This window comes from Podarcis muralis, chromosome 2, assembly GCF_964188315.1.
Source record: "Podarcis muralis chromosome 2, rPodMur119.hap1.1, whole genome shotgun sequence".
NCBI lineage: Eukaryota > Metazoa > Chordata > Lepidosauria > Squamata > Lacertidae > Podarcis > Podarcis muralis.
In genome coordinates this window covers 86,357,251-86,385,034 of record NC_135656.1, presented here as the reverse complement: position 1 = coordinate 86,385,034, position 27,784 = coordinate 86,357,251, and the positions used below count along the sequence as shown (strand labels likewise).

General features: G+C 46.1%; 1 protein-coding gene across 3 annotated transcripts; it reads left to right on the top strand.

Annotated features, from left to right (window-relative positions):
• Window positions 1-579: 579 nt before the first annotated feature.
• KLF15 (KLF transcription factor 15) lies at window positions 580-26,377 on the top strand. Of its 3 annotated transcripts, none has more exons than XM_028719227.2 (3): window positions 580-906; window positions 12,966-14,054; window positions 23,226-26,377. In XM_028719227.2, the coding sequence occupies exons 2-3, from the start codon at window positions 13,021-13,023 to the stop codon at window positions 23,392-23,394; spliced, it is 1,203 nt and encodes a 400-aa protein (XP_028575060.2). In that variant the 5' UTR covers window positions 580-906; window positions 12,966-13,020; the 3' UTR covers window positions 23,395-26,377. The 3 variants fall into 3 exon arrangements, with proteins under 3 accessions (XP_028575060.2, XP_028575061.2, XP_028575062.2); XM_028719228.2 differs by lacking the exon at window positions 580-906 and adding an exon at window positions 8,197-9,050; XM_028719229.2 differs by lacking the exon at window positions 580-906 and adding an exon at window positions 11,138-11,291.
• Window positions 26,378-27,784: the final 1,407 nt, after the last annotated feature.

Here is a 27,784-nt window from a genome sequence, read left to right as displayed (position 1 = left end):
CTGGTAAATGCCTGGAACCCCTGGAATCTTGCACCCCTGGGAGATTGGGGTGGCGTGCAGGTGCGGGGATCACTCCCAGCTTTGCTTGGAGCCATCAGGGATCGAACCTGGGAAGAGGCAGATGCTACAGCCCTTCCCTAAAACAAGACCAATTCAAATGCCAAACTATTGCCAGAAGGACATTTGTCCCCCGGGCGGGGTGCTTCTTCCAAGCCTTCTAAATATACGCCTGAGGGATTTCTACCTCGCCTTCACATGATCTTCTTTGTCATGGCTCAGAGAGAGTAAGCAGAGGGGAGCAGAAGCCAAACATTCCTGCCTGGGCTTTGATACAAAAATGGACCGTGCGGTGGGGGGGGGGGGGAGGGAGAGGAGAGGAGAGGAGCGGAGGGGGGGGGGGACCAGGGAGAGGGAAGGCGAACGGAGCGAGCATACCAGATACTTCCATTGACGACAAAACCTCAGGCCCGCCCCTTGCCTTTCCCTCAGCCAATGAGGGCGCCACTTCGGGTCGAGCCTCCTTCAAGCCTTCCCCTGCCTTTTACTGTGATAACCTCCCTGGCAGTCATGTGATGGGGATATAGTACTACGCGAGGAGAGCGAAAGGACACATCGCCGGCCGGGTTGCTGGCCGCCCATCGGGACCCTGTTTGCCTGCGGGCGATTCTCAAGGACGCCGCTTGCCACCCAGCCCATCATCTCCTTGGAGGGGTTTAATCCATCCTTGTTTTATTTTTTGCTTCTCTCTCTCCTCCCCCACCCATCTCCCCCCTTTTTTTTTAAAAAAAAAGAATTAAATGTCAAGAGGAGCTTCTGCCTACTGGGATCTTTTTGCAGTTTAAATTGTGGGGGGTGTGCTGTCCCCCTCCTCACGCTCACCCTCGGGGGTTGACTGAATAAGTTCAGGTAAGAAGCAAATGACACGATTGTGACCCATAATAAGGGGTTGGGGGGGTGCACGATGCGGGACGGGAGTGGGGGGGGGGGAAGGAGGAGGACAGGGCGGGGGGTGGGTAAACCTCAGTGGAAGAAAACGAAGAAGCAGCCAGTTTCTAGTCCAGGGACCCGGCAGCATGCTTTATTCTGCGCGTGCAGGAAACGCTAAGCGAGAAGGCGATCGGTCGGCGGCGGCTCTAGCCTGGCGGATCAATACAGAGGGCCGCCGGATCGAAGGATCGATTAGCTGGCTTGGCCGCCGGGGCGACTTGCGCGCAGAATTCGAGGAATGTGGACGGAAGGGAAGCGAGGCGAGTCCTCTTTGCGGCAGCAGATGGAGGCAGGACGGGGTGCGTGTGGGTGCCCGGGCGCGTGTGCGCGCCTTCAGATGTTTACAGTGATCGGGGGCGGGAGGGAGAGAGGGCAGAGACTCCTATTCCGGATCCTGGCCGTGAAGGGCGAGAGATCCTCGCCTGTGCGGATCCCGATCTCCGCTCCTGGCGCTGGAAAGAGGCGGCGCTCTCCACCATATGCGAAGGCTGCCTGGCTGAGGAGTTTCAGCAGCAAGGCAACATGCGGCCAGCGCTTTCCCTTTAATAAGAAATAAACGTGCAGGTACTTCCCCGCTTCCTCTCTTAGCCCACGGCGTGCATTTCGCTTGCCACGCTGGAAAAGATCCGGTTACTGATCCTTCCTCCTGTACTGTTAGGGATGCCCTCCTTTTCGCCCCCCCCCCCCCAAACCCCGCTTTGCCTTTAACTTGCACGCTTGACTCCTTCCAGCAGGTGTTTTAAGTGACTCTGGTTTGTTTCAAAGCTTCACCGCTGGCTTTCTCTCTGGACCCCCCTCCCGCTCCCCCAGGGGGTGAAACGCAAATGCATGGGACAAATGGATGGGCGCTGCAGATGGCGGTGGCTTCGGAGTTTATACAAAAAAAATTCCTTCTAGTAGCACCTTAAAGACCAACTAAGTTAGTTCTTGGTATGAGCTTTCGTGTATTCGGAGTTTATGTTAACGTGGAGCGCCTAGACAGGACAAGACAGCTGTGGTTGCGGTGTTAAGTCGAGAACAGGGCAGAGATGACGAAACCAGCAGGAGGCTGTCTTTATACGTGGAGCTAATTTGTGTCGTGGTAGGGCAGTAGCTTCCGAGCTGCAAAGAACATTTCGTTGGATGAAGGATTCTGTGCGATTCCAAAGCTTGCACAGCCTGACATCAATATTGGTATAACCGAATCAAGAAAAGAGGCCACATTTTCTCACTGGGAAGCAAATCATGCAACCTGACAGCTAGAAGGGGCTCCATGTCCCAAATCCTGCCTTAGGAGTAGGCAAAGTTGGAGCAGCTGTATCCCAACACATACCTATTGAGTACCCCTCCCCTTCAGTGCGTCTTATAAAAAGGTACTGCACACCCTTCCTGCGAAGTCCAGGACTGTTTCCCATATGGAACTTCTCCATGGGGAGTGCAGGGCATGGGCATGTGAGACCACTGTGTGCCATCATGTGAGAAAATCATGGGTTCATTTGGGCCTCATGTCCATGGCGTGGCTTTCAAGCAGATGGCGAAAAAGACACGTTGACTTTTAGCACATGATGGCGAATCGAAAAACATCCCTTGTTTTGCCTCTGAGGCACATGTGGGTAACCCAGGGGCCACATGATGTGGCCCTGGAAGGCCTTCAGCACTACCTGATGTGCATGCCCCAGCTGCTCCCACTGCCAACCCCCTCCCAAAAAAATGCCACAAATTGCTTGAGAGCGTGAGTGTGATGTGCAGGGAGGCACATGGGGAGCATTGTAAAATCATAGAATTGTTGAGTAGGAAGGGACCGTGAGGGTCATCTAGTCCAACCCCTACAGTGCAGGAATCTTTTGCCCGATGTGGGGCTCAAACCCACCACCCTGAGATTCCGAGTCTCTTACCAGTGGAGCTGTCCAGTTTGAAACATGCATCCTCCTCATGTATAGCCCATGCTCCTCCCAGCCTGCCAAACAGCTGTTTGGGTGACTGGAGGAGAGCATGACTCTAATGGGGACGAAGGGTGCAGTTCTGTTGCCGAACGGCTGTCAGAGTTAGGAAATGTTTCCCCTTCACTTGCAACGTTCTGCCTCTTCTGCCAACCTCTTTCGAACAGCGAAGGGGTGCGACTCAGTGGCATTTCCAGGTGGGAATGGGAACACCCCCTCTCTGAAAACCCTGGAGAGCTGCTGCCAGTCTGTGTGGCCAATGCTGAGCTAGATGGACTTGGAATACAAGGCAGCTTCCTATGTTCTCAACTTGAGGGTGTGAGATATTTGACATACTGGAGAGAGAGAGAGAGAGAGATGCAGAAGTTCTGCAGCACACAGCACGGTTCTGTTTACTGGTTTCCCTGAGCAACTTTTGAGTGGCTTGTGAGGATGTAATGTTGGGGAAGCAACCTCCTGCAGCAGCAACAGGAGGAGGCAGCTGTGCGCTTTGCTCTGCTATGGCTGTTATGGTAATGTTGAAAGAAAGGAGAGAGAGAGAGAGATGGTTGCAGGGTTACTGTCGGTCATTGCAAACTTCAGAGGCCAAAGGGAGGGAGAACTCCACCAGTCACAGTGTGTTCAGTCAGCCTCTTTAATACCCAGCCTTGTGAAGCTGAGGTTGGGTTAAAACACACTCGGCTATTTAGAGGAAGCAAAAACAACTCCCCCCCCCCCCGACTCCTCGCACTAAAACCACAGCCTGGTTCTTGAAGGGATATGAAATGTATCCCTTCTCCCTTTCTGTGCCGCCCCCCTCCCATGCTTAGTGCAATGAATCCCGGAGCTTTTATCCATTCACCTCTTGACAGATTAGCACAGACAGGCTTGGGACTCCATGTGTGTGTGACCAGCATGAATGTCAAAGCGGAATGTACACAATCTAGAGCCCGGATTAAAGTCTTTGGCCATTATTGCTGTAAACAAAGTCTTTCCTCCTCTGGAAAACAAAGGAGAATGGGTGCGTTTTAAAGCCAGTTGGCTTTTGGAGAGAAAGGGGATTTCTTGCCCCCCCCCCTCCCACCGATCCTCCTCTGCTCCTGCAGAAAATTTGACAAGGCTGTGAAAAGGAGGTGTGTGTGTGTGTGTGTGTGTGTGTGTAAACATGGCTAACCGGAGCATGTTTTGATCTCATATACTGGAGCACCTTCCTCTCCTTAATTATCAGGGCTCTTGGCGTACTGCAAGGCTACCAGCCCATAGATAAATTATGTATTCTTATTGTATAATTGTGAATAGAGGGAATCAGGAGAAGGGAAGAGGTCCGAGAGAGAGAGAGAGAGAGAGAGAGAGCACGCACTCAGCTGGTAGAGCATGAAACTCTTAATCTCAGGGTCATGGGTTTGAGTCCTGCGTTGGGCAAAAGATTCCTGCATTGCAGGGGATTGGACTAGATGACCCTTGTGGTCCCTTCCAACGCTACAATTCTATGATTCTTTGGTGGACAGTAAGGTGAGATAAAGGTGCTGGGAGGGTTTTCCATGGAGAGGAAGGAAATACTTTGAGCCTTTTTGTGTTTGCACGGAACTATTTCTTATATCCAGTTATCTCACAGTAGATCCATTGGAATTAATGGACCTATGTTAGCCATATCCATCAATTCCAATGGGTCTACTCTAAGTAGGAGCAACACTGCATACAACTCAATTTGCAGATGTGCTCCTGGTTTTGTTTGTTTTGGGTTGTTGTTGTTTTTTTTAAAAAATCTTTCCAGCCATGAGATCTAGAAACTTGCCCTGTGTTGTAAAATGATATTTGGTGCTGGGCAGAATCGAGAAGCTGCCCTTGGCACTCTGTGCGGCTGCAACCGCGTGCAGTGAGAGCAGACCCTGAAGTTGTTGCTGTGCGCTGCCCAATGCGCCTTTTCTCTTAAGCATTTAACTGGCACCACCAAGCAGTCATGTGCTATGCAGGCTGGAGGCTCCTTAATCAGGAAACCTTTCTTGCCGCATTTAACAGCAAGCGTATTTTTAAACCAGCCTGACGGCAGATGACAGTAAAGGATGACGACAATGCTGATGGTGATTAGATGCTACATGCATCTCCTTCATCCCTTTATGCTGACCCAGTGCACACAGCAGAGCGTATGATGGGGCTGTAAACATACCTCTTTTGATGCCAGATTGTCAGCTAGGTTTAAAAACAACCCAATCTGTAGTCTGGGAAGTTCGATTTGGAACAACAACAACAACAACAAAAAGACTTTGGCTCAAAGCTCTGCTCAGCTGTGAAGTTCTCTGGGTGGTTTGAGGCATGTCCAGTCTCTTTTTTTAAAGAAACAAAAGGTGCCGGTACTCACCATGAAGTTGCTATAGTAACTGCCATGCTTTTAACATGGGGGGGGGGGCGGTACTGCTCGTCCTTGAGCACCCCCAGAACATGTCAGTATTTTTCAGACAAACCTACCTTTCAGGGGCACTGTGAGGATGGAATGGGACAACCTCATGTTTGCTGCCTTGAGCTGATGGGAATAAGACCAGGATACAAATTGAGGAATTAAAACTGGCTCATCATTCGCAGTTGCTGCAACTCTTCTATCCTGTTGCATTTATTCACTGCTGGTAGTCCAGTACTCCTCCATTCTGCACTTTGATCTGTAGAGCTTTTCTCAACAGAGCATTACAATAGCTGCTAATGAAATATGTTATCAAAGGCAAGATTATTTCTAGAGCGTCTGTGTTTGGAAAGATTCCTAAGAGGCCCACTCTGTCCTTGTGTCATAGATGAACACATGTGCCTATGCACACACGCTTGCCCCTGTGTGCCTGCTCCCCGAGGAATCTGTAGGATCTCAGCCATCCAGGTTCAGCAGCAGAAGAGAGCTTTGGCTCTTACTGCCATGCAAGCGCAGCAGTTCAGGTGTCTGTCTCTGTAGAAGGAAACTGGTAGCTACTGAAGAATAGCACTCCAGGGTACATTGGTGTTTGGTGTGCACAGGACTATAACTGTTTCCTGCTGCTGGTGATGCCATCTTTGGAAATTGAGCCTACTTTTGTTTGCCTGGTCATTTCTCCTCATTTGCATATTTCCACCCAAATGTTTGCATCTTGGTCATGCTGCAGATATATATATATATATATATATATATATATATATATATATATATACACCTCCCTCCAAATAACCCTATTTTTCCAGGGATGTCCCTCATTTAGAGAAGCCGTCCCAGTTCTGATCTGATCCCAGAATGTCCCACTTTTCCTTAGGATGTCCTGAGGGACCTACATTGGCTCCCAGTATGTTTCCAAGCACAATTCAAAGTGTTGGTGCTGACCTTTAAAGCCCTAAATGGCCTCAGCCCAGTATACCTGAAGGAGCGTCTCCACCCCCATCGTCCAGTCCGGACATCAAGGTCCAGCTGCAAGGGCCTTCTGGCGGTTCCCTCATTGCGAGAAGTGAGGTTACAGGGAACCAGGCAGAGGGCCTTCTCAGTAGTAGCACCTGCCCTGTGGAACGTCCTCCCATCAGATGTCAAGGAAATAAGTAACTATCTTACTTTTAAAAGACATCTGAAGGCAGTCCTGTTTAGGGAAGTTTTTAATGTTTAATGCTTTACTGTGTTTTTAATATTTGGTTGGGAGCTGCTCAGAGTGGCTGGGGAATAAATAATAAATATGGTAATTATTATATTATTTTCATTGAAGAAACATTGGAGGGTATGGAGTTTTCTGACCCCTGAGCTGTCTGAAGGCAATCCTGTATAGGGAAGTTTTTTTAATGCTTAATGTTTTATTATATTTTTATATATGTTGGAAGCTGCCCAGAGTGGCTGGGGCAACCCAGTAAGATGTGTGGGGTATAAATAGTAAAATTATCATTATGGAATGGGGCGTCCCTATTTTCACCGGAGAAATGTTGGAGGGTATGTATATACAGAGCATGTATGAGAAGGCAGAGAAAGAATTGAGACTGGGATGTGGTCTAAGGGCATAGATCACAGGTATCCTACAGGCCATGTAGAATGATAATAGGCCCTTTTGTGCATGCAGAGCTACACACATAGGTCTCCTCCATGTGAGGGAAAATCCTCACGTGAAAGAGCCCTGTGGATGTTCACCTGTGCACAGATATTAGGGCCCAGTTAGACAGTGGAGGGAAGCAGAGCTAGCAATGCAGCACCCTTAGATCACAAGGGATGGAGGGAGTTAGGTCTACCCCCCTACAGTCGAGCAGAGGCTGGGACTTGAGTTCCCTTGGTGGAAACAGATCCAGCACTGGTCCACACTGGCTTCTTGACTTGTCACTTTCCCTATACAGAAGCAATGACATTTGCATGCAAAGTAATTCTGCTGTTTATTGGGATCCCTGGGCTGTGGCATCCCAATGCCCTGATGCAAGGACTTTCTTGAAGGTGCATTGATGATGTCCCAATGGGGCTTGTGCATTCCATCAGCAGGTATCCCTCTTGGTGCAATCGGTTGCAGTAGGGAGAACATAGGTTTAGGGGATTACATTGCATCAAAGAGAGGAGATGTTGGCAACCCTAGAAAGTAGCTGTCAGCATATCCACAGCTGTTTAAAAGGCACCAAATCGGATTATACTGTTAGCAGCAACATCTCCCTGCTCCCCAGTCGTCCTCTAATGTTCCCTGGAGTGACAAGCAGCTCAAGTTTTGCATAGCTTTCTGCATTCTCCTCTGAATGCTTACTCTGAAATACAGCAGTGCACAGGGATGCAGTACATTTGCTGCCCTTTTAATATTTAGCTGGTGACCTAAACAGGCAACTGTTGTTCCCAAAACAAGGCAGCTCTGAAAGATCAGTAGCAAGAAAGCAATATTGTGAGGATATTGCGGAGGTTTGGAGTACTGTGGGAGAGTCGATGTGCCTCACCCCAGAGCTGACTGAATTTCAGTTGCAGAGGGGGAAAACCCCCTATAAAAATACATAATAAGAACAAGGACAAACCAAACCAAACCAAACCAAACCAAACCAAACCAAACCAAACCAAACCATAGTAATAACTCCCACAAAACTTATTCATGGATAAACTGTTGAAAGTGGGCAGGCCTCAGTAAATGAAAATACAGCTATGTATTTTCCCCATGACTCTAAAATTACTATTACATACTTCTTTAAGAATCTACAAAAGAGAAAGGGGGGGGGGAGGATTTGATCATTAGCAGGCAAGTGATGAATCCAGCATGTTCCTCCAATACCCAGAATTCCCTTTGGCTCCAGTGACAGCTCTGATAGGGCAAGGAAAGTGGTATAAGTTCTCACATCTGCCTCCTGACCTCTGTGCCTTTAGGGTTTCACCCTTCTGCCTCCTGTTGGCATTTCTTCTTTCACTGGAGGAGAGAGCACTGATTTGCGCCATATGGATATGGGAATGTAAGATGAATAGCAGCTGGCCCTGCGCTAGAAAGCATTCTCGTCATCTGCCGACTCTCATGTCATTTCTCCCCCACCCCAGAACCTGATTCAAGGACCCTGCATTCTGATGAAATCACGGAGATTATTATTGCCCTTATCACTGCTTGAAATGCTAGCTCCTGAGCTGACAAGGACAATTCGAAACAGTGTTGGCTGATGATTCTCCAGATGTGGTTGGCTTCCAAGTACCCTCAGTTCCTGCCAGCATGGCCAATGGTCAGGGATGCTGTGGGAGCTGTAGTCTAGCAACATATGGAGGGCCACAAATCAGCCTGTTTTTCTACCTATTTCCCTGTCCATTCCATTCAGCTTCGTTCCACTTCCTGTATGTTTGGCATGCACACTTTCCTTCTAAAATGCTCCTTTTTCCTGGCCCTCTGCATAGCAACCTGGATAGAGTGCTGTTTTCTGCACTTTGGTCATAGTCCAGCACAGAGTTAGGTAAGATTTCAGTCCATTTGCATGAATGGGCATAAGCATGGAAGTCTAAAAGAGAGACGTGCAAACCAAATATCCTGGGACACATCGTAGGCCCTTGCCAGGAAATATTAGGGAGGCCACGTGTCCTATGGAGGACAGCCCTCTGTTGAAGGCGTCCAAGTCAAGTTTAAAGATAAAGAACCCATCAGAAGGAAGAGCAGGAAGAGCCTTGAAGTTGCCTGACAACAGGGAACGCCTGGGCAGCAGGCTGAGCAGGCAAACAGGCCACCTTCCCCACTGTAGTAAAAGGTACTGTATTTCTACTTAAATTATAGTACAATGGTTTATTACTTTGTATCTATGCATATACATTTAATTCATGCAGATTTTATGCAAATCAAATGCGTGCCCTCCTTTGGTGAGGCATAGACTGCCATTTGAGAGTTAAGGTGCCCCAGCATGCATTCCCTGCATTTTTGGAGACATATGTTTCCCATTTCCCCCCTCCCTCCTGCATGCCATCTGCAGCACACCCCAGTGGAACTTGTGAACTGTGCACTTCTGCTCAGAAGCAAGTGCCCTTAGCTTCAGTGGGGGGCTCTCTCACTGGTAAGGTTGCAGCTTTGGACTGTCACCAAACTGGGGCAGGATTCATTAATGCATCTCTGCTTTGAAATGCTTCATCCCACCACATGGCACTCGAATGCCTTCAGAGGAGCTAATGAAGATCATATTAAAATGCCTAGCGCTGCATTTTGATGTGTTTCCCTCCCAACAAGCTTTGATTCAAAACGAGAAAAAGAACAAGCTGGCAGCTTGCTGGGCATCTCTGGGGAGGAGATTCTGTAAGGAGGATGCTATTGCTCAGAAGACCTTCCTGACGCCAGAAAGCATGGCACTCAGAGCAGGGTGTCTTCCAAAGATCTGAACATTCTGAACTGGTGTGTACACTCACTTGTGTATGCTGGCAAAGGTTCCTTAGGACATCATAGATTAAGACAATCCCTTGTGTGAATTGTGCCCAGAAATCCCTGGTTGGTTAATCGCCTGCTTGCTGACTGATTTGATCAATTCATTGACGGCGTATTACCAAAACTGTCAGGAAATAAGGAGGATGATATTACCTGGAAGACCTTCCTTATGCCCATTATCAGGGTGATTCCCCGTCCCCCACAATATTAAAGCGAGTGTGAGATTATAATTTTATAAGGAAATGCCATCTTTTGTATTCCACCCCTCCCCCAATTCCTATTACACCAATATACCACAGCCTGAATAAACACATGTACGCTCACCTTTCCCTACCGGTTAATCAGCCAAAGCTTTAGTTGATTAATCTATCAAACTGATTAAACCTGCAGTCCTGTACCTGGGTACAAATCCCATTTGAATCAATGGAACTCACTTATCAGTAGACATGAACAGGGTTAAACTATAAACCTGGAGCAGTACAAAGGAGAAAACTCTGGATGTTCAGATCTGATCTGCAGCATCCTTAGGTAATTAACCTGTGTAGGTGAAGAATCCCCTTTACTATTCATAGTGATTATTATGCAAAAAGAGGTGAAAATGCATTGTGGAATGGATAAATTACCATACACTGAGAGGCTCAAAGCTATCTCTTGTGAACTGAACCAACACAATGGATTAAAAAATAAATAAATCACCCTGCATGCATTATTTAATGACTTATATGTGTGAATGATAAGGGACGCGGGTGGCGCTGTGGGTAAAACCTCAGCGCCTAGGACTTGCCGATCGCATGGTCGGCGGTTCGAATCCCCGCGGCGGGGTGAGCTCCCGTCTTTCGGTCCCAGCTCCTGTCCACCTAGCAGTTCAAAAGCACCCTTAAGTGCAAGTAGATAAATAGGTACCGCTTTATAGCGGGAAGGTAAACAGTGTTTCCGTGTGCTGCTCTGGTGCTGGTTCGCCAGAGCAGCTTTGTCACGCTGGCCACGTGACCCGGAAGTGTCTGCGGACAGCGCTGGCTCCCGGCCTCTAGAGTGAGATGAGCGCACAACCCTAGAGTCTGGCAAGACTGGCCCGTGTGAATGATCACTGTTAATAAAATATAATTATTACCTCCTGTCCTTTTTGGAGGCATTACCTTTTCTTCTGATCTCACAGTATACCATTCTGGTGCAACCACATATGTATCTAGAACTCGCCATAGCATTTAATGATAGTCGCCCATGATAGCTTATGTCATAATAACTTTGTTCGCCTTCCTCTTTTTTTGCACCGTGAAGCCTAACCTTTGATTGAACTTCCTCCCGTTCAGCACATGTGAACATTTCACAAGTGTAGTCATTTGACAAGAAGAGATGGCTGGCGTTTGTGTGCAAACTAGGAAAGTGTGCAGCTTGGGAAGCCAACCCATGCTTTTTTTGCTTCAGGACTCGCCATCCACGTCCCCAGCCTTGCATCAGTCAGGAAGCTGCTTTTCAAAGAAATGTACTTTCGCTTGTTCAGGCTTCCTGTGGAATGTCAGTGGGCTGGTGCTGATGGAAGATGTGTGCAAAATCCATCTTTTGCCATCTCAGCTGTGTGGTGCGTGCTTTGGATTTTATTTCTTTGAGCGGAACGAGACAAAGATGGGGCGAGTTAAAAGATGCAGTGAAAGCACAGATTATACAGGGAATAGTAAGCATCTTTTGCCCTGGACAATATCAACAACAGTTTGTGGCAAAGCAGCTGTGGTAGCAATAGCAGACGAGCATGCTAGAAATGACTTTGCAAAAGGTGTGTTTGAGATCTCCTTTGTTTTCCATTGCCCCTTCTCACGCTCTCACTCTTTCTTCCAAACCCAGATTTTATAAGTTTATTGCATTTATATTGCACCTTTTCCTCCAAGAGGTTCTCCTTCTTCTCATTTCATGCCCACAACAACCCTGTGAGGTAGGATAGGTTTGAGAGGCCGTGACGGACCCAAGACTACCCAGTGAGCTTCATGGCCAGGTGGGATTTGAACCCTGATCTCTCAGGTCATAGTCCGACACTCTAACCACTACACCAGCACTGGCCCTTAAAGAATCTGCCACCACAATTCATATACCCTTCCCCAAGGCAAGGTAGGTTTGCCTTGACTGGAAGAGCAAATAATTGTCTGCCCGAGACTGTATCTCTTCCCTTTCACAACCGAGAGCACAAGCTTTGGATGTTTTGCTGTGAGAATTTTGCTTGGGGCAGCTAGAGCGGGAAAGGCCTGTGCATGATTTCTACCCCCCCCCCCCTCACCCAGATGCGCTTCCGTAGGAAATTCACTCCCAGGCCTTCCTGAGGCTAAGTGAGTTGATGGTGCTTGTCAGGAACATGGCACAATGAGGCTGGTCACAATGCTTTGCAATCCAAAGCCAGAATTGAGATGCTAATTCTGACCGGAGTCTTCCAAATTTAGAAGCTGTCACATGCTTCAGTTCATCCCAAGGCAGTGCTTCCAATGAAAGGCAGGAGAATATGCTGGAGAGAAGTTTTTACACTGGACTTGTGGGCATGCAGACCAGAGCTGAAATTTGCTAGTAATCTTTCTTTGAGGGGTGGGGAACGGCCCCCTCTTTGCCAAGGTATCGCGATTAAATAATGGTTTCAAGCCTGTATCAAGAGCAGCGCAACAGATAATGGCAGTAGAAAATTTGAATCATTAACCCAGAGAGGAAAATCCTCACTGTCAAAGTCTAGCCAATATTTTTAGCTCCTGCTGCCCCAAGCTTTGCATTACGCTGATTAGCCTATATTTGTATATGTGAGAAAGTTAAAAATAAAGCCAGTGGAAAGCGGCAACCTAGTAATAAACACTCTGCTTGATATGGAGGTTTGGGAATGGTAAAAGTTTCAACAGTTCTCCTCCCTCGGCCTCGTTCCCGGATCTCTCTACCCTTTAGCATTGGCTGCAAGATCCACGGCTAAGGAAAAGGACATTGAAGGACATATTTCTCCTCACCAGCAATCCTTTGGAAATAAGTAGGCTGTTGTAAATCTCCAGAACACACAGTTGTGAAATGGCGTTTCAGAGAGAATTCTTTTGCAAGCATGTGGTGCAATCTTGGAAAAAGAGCACTCAAGAAATCCTCTTGGGTGATAACAGGCAATATCAAAACATGTAGCAACATGAGCACGCAGCAAGGATTGTGGGCCAGGCTGGAGAAAGCTTTGTAGTTTTAGTGCATTGAGATGAATGATTAAACCTGACTTCTGACTCTTGCTGTTTGTGTTTCCCATATCCAGGCTTTCGCTCTGTTGGTACATGCTGGTGGGAGACCTATAAAGAGATTATCCCGGGATGGTGGATCACTTGCTTCCTGCGGATGAGTCCTTCTCATCTGCAAGGCCTCTTCTCGGATACTTTGGGGACATGACAGCAATCGGCAGGTCGTACCACATGCTGCCGTCCCCCTTGTCGGAAGATGACAGCGACTCTTCGAGTTTTTGCTCCTGTTCCAGTCCCGATTCCCAGGTCCTGAGCTCAAGCTGCGGGAGCTCGTCAAGTGCCGAGAGTCAGGACAGCATCTTGGACTACTTGTTGTCTCAGGCATCCTTGGGGAATGGCCATGCCTCTTGGTGGGACAAAAGGAGACTTCAGCCTCTTGTGAAGGAGGAGCATTATAGGATGCCCGAATTCACAGTGGAGATGGAGGATTCGGGACCATTTCAGCCCACCCTGGAGGAAATCGAGGAGTTTCTGGAAGAGAACATGGAGACAGAGCTCAAGGAAGGACCCAAAAGCGAGACCAAAGACATGAGAGCTTGTGGCCAGATAACTGTGGCTTCCATGCAGCCCAAAGATCACATGGTACCCAGTATTAGTTTAAAAGATAGCAAAAGCGAACAGTCAAGCGGTGCGATGGATGCATCAAATGGAGCCATGTCCCTCGATGGGGGGATCCCAGTCATGCTCCAAATCCAACCAGTGCAAGTTAAGCAAGCATCAAACGCGAGCCCTAGTTCACAGGGACCTGCGCAAGAGAACATTAAAATTGCACAGCTCCTGGTCAACATCCAAGGGCAAACGTTTGCACTTGTGCCACAGCTTGTTCCGTCATCCAGCTTGAACTCTTCCTCCAAATTTGTCCGCATAGCCCCAGTTCCGATCGCTGCAAAACCAATTGGGCCTGGAGGTACGATCCAGGGGCAAACGGGGGTCATCATGGGTCAAAAGTTTCAAAAGAACCCTGCGGCAGAACTCATTAAAATGCACAAATGTACTTTCCCCGGATGTACCAAGATGTACACCAAAAGCAGCCACTTGAAAGCCCACCTGAGGAGGCACACGGGGGAGAAACCCTTTGCGTGTACGTGGCCCGGTTGCGGATGGAGGTCAGTATTGGGGTGTGGTGGCAGGCTGGGTCGCATAATACTGCCATTCGTTCCATGTTATTTGCCAGCTGGTGATTTTGAACCAAATTAATTGAAGGATGTGGCTTCTTCTCTAGTACCTGGCGATCATGAGAATTTAAGCACGTTCTCTCGAAATGAGATGACGCTAGGAACATCTACGAATCAAATGGCATAACCTCTTGGGCTTTAGTGGCAGAAAAGGTTTTGTTTTTCAACACAAACAGTTGTCAACTCAGCTCATAAAAGAGAGATAGAACTTGTCAGAACAGGCATTGCGAGCTGTATACTATGGGCTTGGTTGCGATGCATTTCCCGCAATCAGCACCAAAGGAAAGGATAGGTGCCAAGGAGAGTTCAGTGGTGAAGCACAGGATTTGAATACAAAAAAGTCCCAGACTCAGCCCTCTCCAGTTAAATGGCTGGGTGGCAGGTGAGATGACAGTACTAGGCTAGATGGGCAAAGTATTTTGACAGCTTCATATGTTCCTATAATTGCAGTTAGTGAAAAAAGAGGGAGGGGAGAATTATCAATTGTATATCCATCTTCACTATCTTTAAGTGAATGCATACAATCAGACCCATGGAAATCTCTACTTTCTGAATGGCTTGACACTCCTTCTGACTGAATCAACACAAATTCCACCAGACTTTGCAAATCTGGTCTGCTAAATGTCTGTTGACCTGCATCTCATCTGTGTGCTCAGCATCTTTGTTGTGGCTGCCACCCCTGCACTTGTGAGGCGACGTCAAATGCCATCTTGCAGTGGGTGGTGCTTGCTACATGTTGCAGTTGGGCATGGATACTTGAGGATGAAATAGGCATGCTTCTTTTCAGGATGGGGAAGGCTTAGTCAAAATGCCTCCAAACACTCTGTTTTCCGCAGGCTGTAAGTAAGAGAGACTAGACAGAGGAATCGCTGTGTAATCGCTGTGGTTTTCCTATGGCGTAGGATCCAATGTTGGTCATGCCTGGAGGCATGAGATTCTCGGTTGGACATTTGGCTTGACTCAGTATTTATGTTCTTCAATTTCCATATTTGTGACACTTCCCTAGGTTGATTGCCCTATGCCTGCAAGGAGCGACTCATAACATTTCTCACCCGTGGTTTTTAGGGAAATAGTTGATTATTAACTACGCAGTTGGCCTCCCGTCCTGATGGCTTCCTGTCATGGCATTTAGAATATTTGCTCTCCCTAACAGTGAACCCTAATGCAAATATTTTTGTGGAAAATTTTGTTTCTGTGAGCGGGGGATGTGAGGAAATTATGACAAATGTTCAGATTTTTTTAAAATGCTGCTGAAGGAAAATGATTTTGGTATTCTGTAGCCAATGGACTTGAAATCCCAGCAAGCCTGTCTGAGGACTCTCAGTGACTCTCCAGTCCTCTTTGCTTTCCCATCCTTTCTTCTGAGGATGTATTTTATGAAAGCCACAAATGTACGTCATTTTCCTAACTTCAAGGGAAGTGAGCATGGATAGCATGAGCAGAAGATGTCAAGAGGGCAGTGGGTGAAACTGTCACAAGTTGTAGAGAAGAGCCTGAAATCACCAATTTTTAAAATTTGTTTTTTAGTATGCTTTAGGACAGGATTTCTCAAACTTGGGTCTCCAGCTGTTTTCAGACTACAACTCCCATCATCCCTAGTTAGCAGGCTAAGTAGTCAGGTATGATGGGAATTGTAGTCCAAAAACCGCTGGAGACCCAAGTTTGGGAAACTCTGCTTTAGGGCTCCAAATGTTGTTGTACTGCAGCTCCCGTAAGCCTTGAGCTGGGGCTGATGGGAGTTGTAGCTCAGCAACACCCAGAGAGCCCAAAGTTCCACACCCCTGCTTTACAGCAAGAGTGGGGAACCCTTTTCAGCTTGAGGGCCACATTCCCTTCTTGGCCACTGTTCAGAGGCCACATGCAAGTGTGAGTCTGGAAGCAAATTGGGTGGAGCAACAAATGCAAATGTTACCTTTGTGCAGTAGGTGAGTTTCTACACCCGCTTACACAGTACAATCTGTCCTCCATTCAGACAAGCAAGGGGCATTGACAGAATTCTAGGATACTTTCCAGCCATGCAAAAGCACTCATGAGAAGATGAGCCAGCGATGGCTTGTGGCTAGGGCAGGACGTGTGGCCTGAGGGCTAGATAGAGAGGCCCGGAGTGCCCAACCCTTAAAAAGAGTAAGAACTAATATCTAAGATACCTTCTTTATGAGGTTCGGCTTTGTGGAATGTCACAAAGTTCAGAAAATGGCAGCTGTACAGTTATCACAGGAGAGAGGGCAGTGGATATGGCCCAGGCGATATGTTGCATTACTGGGATGGGGAATGTGCTTGCATTGATGACTGCCTGCGTCCTCGTGAATAACAGCTGACTAATATGAGTGATGTACACCAGCCATGGATGATTGTCCACCAAAGGTTTGATAGACCTCTCATGTTTTTGCTGCCTCTGCAAAAATCAGGGGAAGGGACAGTGCACAGCTGTGATCTGCTTTGGTGCATTGTGAGTTGTGTAGGCCTGATACTGTGGCATCCAGGCTCTAAGTGCTGTGGAGAACAATAACATACATCGCCAGAGGTCTTCCTCTTTCTTTACGCAAGAAACTACACATCCTGCAGATCCTTACGCCCTTTAATCTTTTTGGGTGGGAGCTATTATTTTGAGGCAGTGCCTATGTTAACTACATTAGCCGATATGTACATTTGACAGCTCTAGCTCATGGTCAGTATGAGGAGGAGACTTATGGAAGACAGCAGCTCAACAGATCAGTGGCAGATTGCAGGCAGGCAAGATTATTCAAGGAGATGGCAAAGTACGGCCACTGCGGGGGGGGGGGGGGATTGCGTGCGAAGGGCAGGGCTTGGGTGGAACATAGCTATCAGAGAGTCTTGAGGGCCAGAGAGGGCCCAGGGTTTCCCACCCCACATTTGCAATGGGTATTTGTTATTGAAAGGAAGGAAGAGGCGGCCGCCCATTTTCCAAGGAGTTTGTTTCTTCCAGTATACCTCTCTAGGATTAGTCCAGAATTTCAATGCACACTTACATGGTGTTTTTGGCCATCCAAGTGAGATTGGCAAGTAGTTGGGGCTAACTGAGCCCAAAATTGCACAGCTTTCCTTTTATCAGCAGAGAATGTTTACTTTCCAGAAGTTCAGAGAGAGCTGGGACCTCACATGACTTGTGTGTGCCGAGTACACCTGGAGCTTCTGTTCTTTTCCATTTTTCTTTATCGCCCTGTATTGAACACACAGGCCCAAGAGATACACTTCTGGTATTTTTCCTTTCGTTGTTTTCTTTTCCTCTTTGTGTAGGATTCCTTTTTCCAAACAGATGCATTTCAGGTGTTTGTTTGCGTCAAGAGCAATTAAAGAAAATTGCCCTGGTCTGTGTAAATGGAAACACAAAACTTAGAATCAAAGAACTGTAGAGTTGGAAGGGACCTGAAGGGCCTAAGGCATCCATGACAGATGGCCATCTAGCCTCTGCTTAAAAACCTCCAAGAAAGGAGAGACCACAACCTCCTGAGGGAGTCTGTTCCGCTGTCAAACAGCTCCTACTGTCAGAAGGTTTTTTCTGAAGTTTGGTCGGAATCTCCTTTCTTATAACTTCGCTATGGACAGCACTAAAGCTGCTCCTTCTTTTAGATGAGACAGTGAGGTTAAAAACAAAATGTCATTGCTGCTGAATAGCTTCCCTCAAAAGAGAACCTGGGTATTCAAAATGCACCAGGAAATCTGATGTGCCTATATTCTAATACATCTACTACAGATTGGCTTATCCATTTCTCCATTCTTCTGTTGCAGGAGTAGTCAGTGTTGTGCCTTGCAAATGTTCTTGGACACTATTTCCCATCAGCCCCAGTCAGTCTGACCAGTGCTCAGGGAAGTTGGGAGCTGGAGTCTTACAATGCCTGGGAGCCACCATGTTGGCTACCCCCTGCTGCTGTGTGGTACGACCCTCCTTCTGTCTGTAGTATGATGGCTGCAGCAACAGCAATGACTTTGCTACACAGGCTGTTATCTAACCACAGTTGCTCATCTTACAGTAGTGCATTACTACCGTAGTAGAACATCAAAACACATTTAAAGTAGGCAAGGCAGAATCAAATGGATCTTTCTCTGCTCCTGCTCCATGGGGAAGGACCAAGCCTCAGTAGATGCTGAAGGAGCCAAGTTTAGTGCCTGGCATCTCCAGTAAAGACCCATCAGGTGATGGGAAAGGTCTGTGTCTTGGAAACCCAGAGAGAGAGAGAGAGAGAGAGAGAGAGAGAGAGAGAGTCACTGCTAGCCAGACAATGCCAAACTGGTAGGATAAATATATGGTCTGACCTGATGCAAGGCAACTGAAAGGTCTTGCCTGAAACCCTGGATATCTTCTGCCAGTCAAGAGTAGGTAATACTGAGCTAACCAAAACATTGGTCTGACTCAAAATAAGGCAGCTTCCTTATATTTAGAGCCAGACCAGTTTCGCTTCACCAGGGTGGTAGCCTCCCTTGCCTTCAGACCATACCCTGGGACCATTTATCGTCTTTGTTACTGTTGTACCATTATGAGAGCCTACAAAATAAATAACCTGTTGTGTAAAGCAATCAAACAAGCCCTGCAGGCAAATGACAAATATCTCCCATTGGAACGGACGCTTTCCCACGATTGCACTGCATCTCCTCTATGAATGCAGTTCAAGGTGTCTGTTTGCTTATTTATTTTATTTCACAAAATTTATATACCACATGATTGTAAGAAAACCTCTTATGCAGTTTACAAAAAATATAAAATAAAACATTCAAATTATCATTAAAAACAATTTAAAACCAGCATTTAAAAATATTATATTAATGCAACATGTGGTTAGCAAGAGCTGAGTGTTACCAGAACTTGGGATGAAGCAATCGGCAAACACAAAATGTAAGTGAGCTGTGGACTTATAATTTGGAAAGCCATCAATACACTTATAATGGCTGGACCACCATAATTAACTCAGAAATGCATTTTTCATTCAAAAATCCAATTTGGAATCTGCTATGGTTCACATAGTTGAACTCAGATTTCATGCTGAATGCAGATATCCAATTCCTGGGTTGGTATTTGACCTATGAAATCGATATTTAACCCCCCATCTTTGATATTTTAGGATGTGTGATACCTGAAATTCTATATATCAGTCCTTGGAACTTGAAACATACCAGCTTTTCCTTCAGAATACCATTCCTTTGTGTGTATATAAATTTGATAAGTAAATAAAAATAAAATAATGTTTGTCAATCAAGGCGGTATAATTCAAGGGTGGAGAACGATAATAGTTTTAACTGAGAAGCATTTGAACCTGGGTCCTCAGATGCTGTCGAACTACAATTCCCATCACCCTTGACCATTCGCTAACCTGACTAGGGATGCTGGGAGGTGTAGTCTAACAAATACCTGGGGATTCAAGGTTGAAGAATACTGATGTAGGGCATATGGAGACACAGCGATGCCTATTGGCTACTTCTTGTACCTTTTCTTTTATGCAAGGCATTCAGCACAGCTGCACTAGAAAGCAGACACAGTCCATTAGCTGCAGTCTGCACACTTCTAAGGCACCCGCCACCACATAAGAAAATGTGGGGGGTTTTTTTGAAAAAGAAGGAAGCTGGACTGGCGGTGCATAATATGAAGGTGCTAAAGAATACTGCAATTAACCAACACAAAGCAAATTGTGTCTCTTGATGTAAAGGTAAAGGTAAAGGGACCTCTGACCATTAAGTCCAGTCACGAAAGACTCTGGGGTTGCGGCGCTCATGTCACTTTATTGGCTGAGGGAGCCGGCGTACAGCTTCCGGGTCATGTGGCCAGCATGACTAAGCTGCTTCTGGTGAACCAGAGCAGCACACGGAAATGCTGTTTACCTTCCCGCCGGAGCGGTACCTATCTATCTACTTGCACTTTGACATGCTTTTGAACTGCTAGGTTGGCAGGAGCAGGGACCGAGCAATGGGAGCTCACCCTGTTGCGGGGATTCAAGTCGCCGACCTTCTGATCGGCAAGTCCTAGGCTCTGTGGTTTACACCACAGCGCCACCCGCGTCCCTGTCTCTTGATGTGCCTTACCGTAAGAAAAAAAAATTAAAAGGTGTGGGGGTATCTGTCAAGTAAAGAAGATATATGTGGTATGAAGCACATTTCCACATGTGAATAATGTGGAGCACTCCCTCCTTCTACAGTTCCAGAGGGTTTCCCCCCTCTGAGTCAAGGTGCATAGTATCCGAGGCACTTGAGACAGAAAATCCACAAGTACCTCTCCTTGGGAGTAAAGGCACAACATCCAATTAAATAACTAACAAATTGCCCCCAAACCAACCTGAGGCAGCCGCTTCACTCTGCCAGCAACCCTCCCTTGAAGCATGCTTAAATCCCACTGAAGCACTTTTTACCCAGATTTTCTGAGCAAGTAACATATGGGAAAAGATGTCCCCCTTTCTCACTTTCCGGGCTCAGCTAATTGCTGTGAAACCCAGGCAGCTTTCTACCATGATTCCAGGATCTGTCACATGTCCTGCTTGTTTGACCCGAGAACCACCTGTGATTGAGTCGAACTCTTTAAGGATATGTTACATCATTCCATGTGCACCATGACACGAAGGCCAGCCAAAATGAGCAAACAAAAGTTGGTAAGGCTAGTGTGTGGCGATCGGAAGGGATTCTACGTGCTTCACATGTTCACCTACCGAGTCTTTTCTTTTGTATAAACACGCAGGGAGCAGGGAGTGTATTTCTGCTGTTATAGTAAGCCGATCTTTCCAAGCAAGCTGGGCAACAGCATAGCAACATTGTTACCTGATCGACTGCAGGGTTTAGTCATGAGGTAAAGAATATTCTTATCATATGAACTCACGCTGCTTTCCATGGCTCAGATAGCACATATCTTTGAGGTGCTCATGCATCTGCTCCGGGTTTTGCTAATAATAAAAACTCATCCCAATGGACTCAGCATTTATGTGTGTGTGTGTGTGTGTGTGTGTGTGTGTGTGTGTATGCAGAAATAAATCCAAGCATCACACAATGAGGGCACAGGAATTTGGCACTCCTGCATTTCTCTTGAGAATTATTATTTTTTGCTTAAAAAACAAAACAAAATGCATTCACCTAAACATAGCAATCTACTATCTTTTCAGGCAAACACATTTTACAGATTTCCTTTCTCTTCCAATTTGCATTTAGTAAATGACTGCGGCTTCATTCATTTAATACAAGCAAACAGCTGACAGCACTTCTTAGGAATTATTTTCAGTGCCAACCTTTGCTACTGTTCCAGCTGACACCCACTTCATAGCACCATCTTTCGAAAGGGGCAGTAGTCTCAGTTGTGCATCCTGAACACTTGGGGTTTTCAGAGGAGTTTCAGCATTACTCAGAGCTAGAAATCAGCATTGTCCTGCCTTGCAACTCTATGAATTCATCTCAGTATTGACAGTACAGTGGTACCTTGGGTTACAGGCGCTTCAGGTTACAGACGCTTCAGGTTACAGATTCTGCTAACCCAGAAATAGTACCTCAGGTTAAGAACTTTGCTTCAGGATGAAAACAGAAATCGCGCAAGGGCAGTGCGATGGCAGCGGGAGGCCCCATTAGCTAAAGTGGTACCTTAGGTTAAGAACAGTTTCAGGTTAAGAATGGACCTCCGGAATGAATTAAGTTCTTAACCTGAGGTACCACTGTATTTCTTTTCTTTTCCCCTTTCTGATGTTAGGCAGGAGCTGCCTAAGGTATAAGCTCAGAGAGTTATATTGCTAGCTGAGGGTGTCTCTGTTCTCCACTCTCCACAATCTGACTGAGCCTTGTTGTGTTCAAAATGGCGTCATTCTGTGCCTTCCGATATGAGAGAAACATTTGTATGAGACAGTGTCACTCTCTTCCTCCTTTGAAATCAGTGCCAGTGGATATGAAATGACTACTTTTAACTATGCTTGGTGGCCGACATCTGCCTCTGTGCTGCTAGTGGTTCATAGATAATGACTTTGTCCCAATGTATTGGAGAATTTCCCACATGTTGCCACCATTTTGGGGACAGGTCTGCTAGAGCATGTGGGAAATAGCTTGATGTTGAATGTGAGTCACTGCATTTATTGATTGATTCATTCATTCCTCTCCGTTGAATTTGCTTGACAAAGGTGTTTGGCATCCGAGACCTTTCTTCTTCAGCAGGCAATTGAAGGGGAACTTTTCCGTTTTTACGAGTAATTTTAATCAATCCTATCCATTGCATGCCTTTTAATTTTTATGTACACCAATTAGAAACATTGGTAATTAACTGGTCTACACATAGCTTAAACAAATGACTCAGTAAGAGGTGCTTGACAGTGGAACAGACTACCTCAGAAGGCTGTGGACTCTCCTTCAATGGAAGTTTTTAAACAGGGGACGGATAGCCACCTGTCAGGGATTCTTTACCTGTGATCCCTGTCAATCAGCTGATTGTCAGGGCTTGCAAAGCACCATGCACTGTGGTGTGCATACCCTGATGATCACTGGGGTTTCTGTATACAGTGCAATGGAAAAACAGATCACAGAGTGTAATTGTGATGCCAGGTGACTGACAAGTGGGCAGCCTCAGCCCATAGGGGAGTGGTTTATGGGCAAATGATACTGTTACCTTGATAAAGGTAGGGTGGATTGAGTCTGCTCAGAGCCTCGAGGGGAGACTGCCCAGGAAATCCATGTCTGTCATGTTGAGTTCCATGTTGGGAGAAAGGCAGGATATCTACTAAAATAAATAAAATTATAGGGATTACAGGATAGAAAGTACCTTGGTTAAGCTTTTGTGGAAGAACTATACCATATGAACAAAGATTTCAAAAGGGGATTTACAGCTGCCATCTGTGAGAAATTCTCCATTTTGTTCTGTTGAAAATGGATGAAATCCAGGAGATCTTGTCATAATAAGAGAATAACCTGAGGTATTTGGAGAAATGGTTGGAATCGTTGCACAACAGCAGCCAGCTCTGCTATTCATGTACAGTATATGTTTGTTTTACACACAATTTTGTTCTGTCTGCTTATAAATCACTTTTTGTCCTCTTTTCATTGTGTGACTTCGTCCTTTGGTTTTTCATACATTGATGACAACCAAAGACAACAACCTACTGATAACCCTTCCTCTCCCCTCTTACTGACTTTCAGGTTTTCACGATCAGATGAACTATCCCGGCACAGGCGCTCGCATTCTGGAGTGAAGCCATACCAGTGCCCTGTGTGTGAGAAGAAGTTTGCTCGGAGCGACCATTTGTCCAAGCACGTCAAAGTCCACCGGTTTCCTAGAAGCAGCCGCTCGATGCGCTCAGTGAACTGAGGGGGGGGGGGTCCTCACTTGTTCCTTTCCACCCCTTCACCCATGAACAGGAACTGACAGAACTTTGTTCGGTATCCTCCTCACGATAATTTATTTGTCTCCCTGTAACAGCTGATGCCATGACTTCACACACATCTATTTTTTAAAAAAGAAAAAGAAAAAACAAACCACCCACCACCTTTACCTTATTTCTTTTCCTTTCCTTTGCTGCTGCTTCTTCCTTTTGAAATTACAGTGTTTTATTTTTAGCTGTTTTCTCCTGCACCATGATAATTTATGGGCTACTTGCTGCTAGTTAATTATAGTTCTGGCATTCCTGAAGGCTTTGCTCATGTACAGGGCTATTCGTTGTGAGGGGTAATTTTTTTTTTTAAAGCATTATTATTAAGTTGGCCTATTTGTCCAGTTTGGAAACAGCAAATTCCTTTCGAAATTAAAACAATGCCTTTTTGGCAAGGTTGGGTGGGGTGGTAGGCTTATATATTTTGTTGAGGTGATGGTGTTCCTTAGCTAGGAATTTGTAGAGGCCTGGTAGTCCTGTCAGGGCAGAGGCCTTTGATGGCTAAGGCCCACTCAGCAGTAGAAGCATGGAGAATAAGGTCATCAATGACTATTAGCCATGGTGGCCATGTTCCATCTCCACTGTTGGAGCTAACACATGCCTCCAAATACCAGGTTTTGGGACTCGCAGGCTGGGAGAGTGCTTTTGCACTCTAGTCCTCCTTGAGGGTTTTCCACAGGCATCTGGTTGGCCACTGTGAGAACAGGATGCTGGACTAGATGGGCCGCGGGCCTGATCCCACAGGGCTCTTCTTATGAGCAGGAAGGCCTCCAAATGCAGCACACATTTTGAAGTCATACACACTGCCACCTAAAGAGGGATGCCTCATGCGACTGTTAGGTCCAGAGTCTAAAGTGATCTAGCTGCCCCACTGTAGAGGTTATCAAATGAGGAAGGGCAAAAGGAGCATATGGGGTGTATGATGTGTGTATTTGTGTTTCTGTGTGGGAAATTGCAAACCAGCTGGTATTTTGCTGCTCTTGAGCAGAGCTGCACAATATCCTGTCAGCTGCCAGAAATGTGGCCTGAAAAGCTCAAAAGGTCCAGATCCTTCCTAGTTCTGTACACAGTCTGCTGGAGTCTTGTCAGGGCCTGTTCTCATAAGCCACCAAATTAATTCTCCCTGATTCCTTTCCAGGCTGACAAGAGTCTTCCATGTTATCTGCTATTCCACCAGTGTGTATTGGTTCCACCCCTTGCCCCTCCTGAGGTCAGTATTTTTGAAATCAAAAAGCTGGCAACCAAAGGAGGAAGAAACAAAAGGATAAAATGTGGAATGTATGTCCTTTGCCCAATTATCCAGATTACTAAAACACACCAGTCTCATTCAGTTCATGGATGATAAATATGCATAGGGTGAGGTGCATCTCAGCGACAGACTCTGCCCCCCCCTCCAGTCTTTGGGAGCAGTTCTTGACTGCTGCTTCATAGGTTTCAAAGTCACAGTCCAGCCAGAATCCAAAGCAGGCTGGCAGTACAATAGCTGATCAGTGTGTTTGTGTGTGAGTGTGGCTGGTGTTAAGGCAGAGCGTTGAATGTTGGCTTCCTTTGGAGCCCAAAATATAGCCAAGCCAATGTGCTCTATAAAAGATTTTTCATTGGAGAGGAGTGATGCTCACAGGCCTGTAGAAATGATGTTTGCTCTTTGGCAAAGATTCATAGTCCGGTGATCATGATGTGGGAGGACTGGATGTAAGAGTGATACCTTGTTTTGGGGCCACTGCGTTTTCACAATGCATACAGCCTGCATCACGTACCATTCCTGCAGGAGCCTAAGGTACCTTCTGCCAAAAGTTACAACCTCCTCCTCACATGGCTTTTGATGGGCACAGAAGTAACTGGGATGGCTCTTTGCATCTTCCCAGATGGATGCGTGAAGAAATGCTGGACTCATTTCCCCCACGTTTACAGCATGGAATGAAATCCTTATCCCCCCAGTCGCTGGGGAGGGAGGACTTAAAAGACTTCTTGAATGTTTTGCGAAAGCACTTTTTTTGAGCCGTAGGAGGCAAGCACCCCCCAGCACCCCCCAAATGTGGAGTATCTTCATGGGCTGCTATTCAGAGAACAATGCAACTGGGGCATCGTGCGTTTTAGCCAGCTGGTGCAGTAGCTGTCTCAAGGGCTAAACAACAACAACAACAACAAAAAAGGGAATACGTACATACATATATATATCAATATATATATATACTTATAATGCAATGCTGGCAGCAAAATTATTGTGTTAGGAAACATTTCCCCCCCCCTGCACCCCCTCTTTTTCCTTTATTTATGTACTCAGCTGATCGTAGGAAGCTTTCTAGCAAAATAGAATCTGGTAGTTAGAGAATATTTGTTTAAAGCAAAATACAGTTGAGCGTGTTGCATCTCTTCTCTGATCATAGACGGTGCCTGTGTCCGTGACTCAACCTCTCTGAAAGCAATGGGATGGGATGAGTAGCTCCTACCTGAAGATCCATTGGTTTCAATGGGACTTGGTTGCAATTAACTTCTGTAGGATTAAGCCTTGTCTGTCTTGTCAACTTTTTTGTTACCCAAATGGGAAATAAAACACTGCAATTCTAGCGTTCGTACCAGGTCAAAATGCAGACCACGTCGCCACGTTTGAGCAAGAGCTCCACTCACTACCTTCATCTAGGAATGCATTCCTTTTGTCGTCTAAGAAACAAGTATAAACAAATCTTTCTTCTATTGACTGGTTTTTATCTCACATCCTATGAATGTATGTAAATAAAACTGTACATATTGCATATCTATATAAAATATCTTTTAATAACGTATGAGGAAATTGTGTAAATTTGAAACAAAAGAATATCTTTAAAGCCAGTGTACATAAGTTACAATCCTGTATATTTTTTCCCTTTGTTCTTCATAAAATATATTTACTTTGACAATAAAAAGAAAATTGAAATTTTACAAGTGATGTGATGCGCTTTTCTTGGTTTTCACAACCATGTTCTTCAGGAATCCATGGAGCCCCTTGGCAGTGTGGATGGGAAAGAATAGTAATGTCTAGCATTTCGAAACATAGGAAGCTGCCTTATACTGAGCCGAGCTGCTAGGAAACTAACTTAAATGATGCAAAATCCAGAGAGAAAAGAAATCCTGATTACACTTTACTGAGAAAATTGAACAACAGAGAGGTTTTGTCTTTCTTACTTCAGGCCTTGTGCATAGCAGGGAGACATGCAACCAAACATACAGAGGAAAAAATCCCTCAGGAGCAAACAGCCAATCAGAGCACGTGCAACCTTGGTAAACATGTCGCTCTGCATGGTTGCTAAGTAACACCTCCACCCACTCCCCTCTTGGCTAGTTGACTTTAACATTAAACAAAATCAACCATTAATTTGCACACAAAATGATCTTTGATGTTTTACTTCCTGCAGAGGCCATTGGCCCATCTTATTTAATGTTTCTACTGACTGGCTGCAGCTCTTCTGGGTTTCAGACAGGGAACTTTCCCAGCCATACTTGGAGATGCCAGTGATTGACCTTCTGCATGCTAAGCAAATGCTACAGCCCATTCCCCTTTGAGTGTGCTGGTATGACCACTGGCTAACACTGGCATTTGCACAGAAAGCAAAACTATGACAATACAAGGTAGACAAGCGTAAGATGATGCATGTCGGAGCTAAGCTTCCCAGGTCCAGGAAATCGCCTGGGAGACAAGCCATTAAGACTACAAAGGGTCAAAGAAATCTGGTGTGAGATGGCATATGGTTGGGGTCCCTCCCTCAACTTAGAAGATAAAATCAGAGCTTAGTTTAGAGAGGTGATGCAACTGAGTGATGCGACTGAGAAGCAAAGCAGCAGGCAGCACCATATTGGATCTCTGCTGGAATCCTAGGCTGCGCCTATGGAGGAAGCAAGACGCTCTTGGGGTATTGACACTGTGAACCCCTCCATCGTAGGCTCAGGTTGTAAATATGTGCAAATAAACCACATATAATAAAGACACTGCAATCTCCGTTGTGCCTCATTTCCAGAAGGAAACACAAAGCCTGGGTAAGCGTCCGGAACCCCTGGAATCTTGTACCACCCAGAGATTGGGGTGGCGTGCAACAATAATATCCCGAGCTTATCAACATAGCGATGTCTCGAGAAGAAGGAATCACATCTGAACTGTGAGTTTTCTCCAGGGCATTCTTGTTCAGAATACAAAGTGGGTTTCCTCCTCACCCACGCACCTTGCCCAGGAGGACACATTAAAAACTTACATCTTCCCACTTGTAGGGGCACAGACCAGAACTTAAAAAATTACTACTGCTACTCTTTGTACAAATTGGCTCCAACTGCAGCCTATTTCATCAAACATTGTTTTTC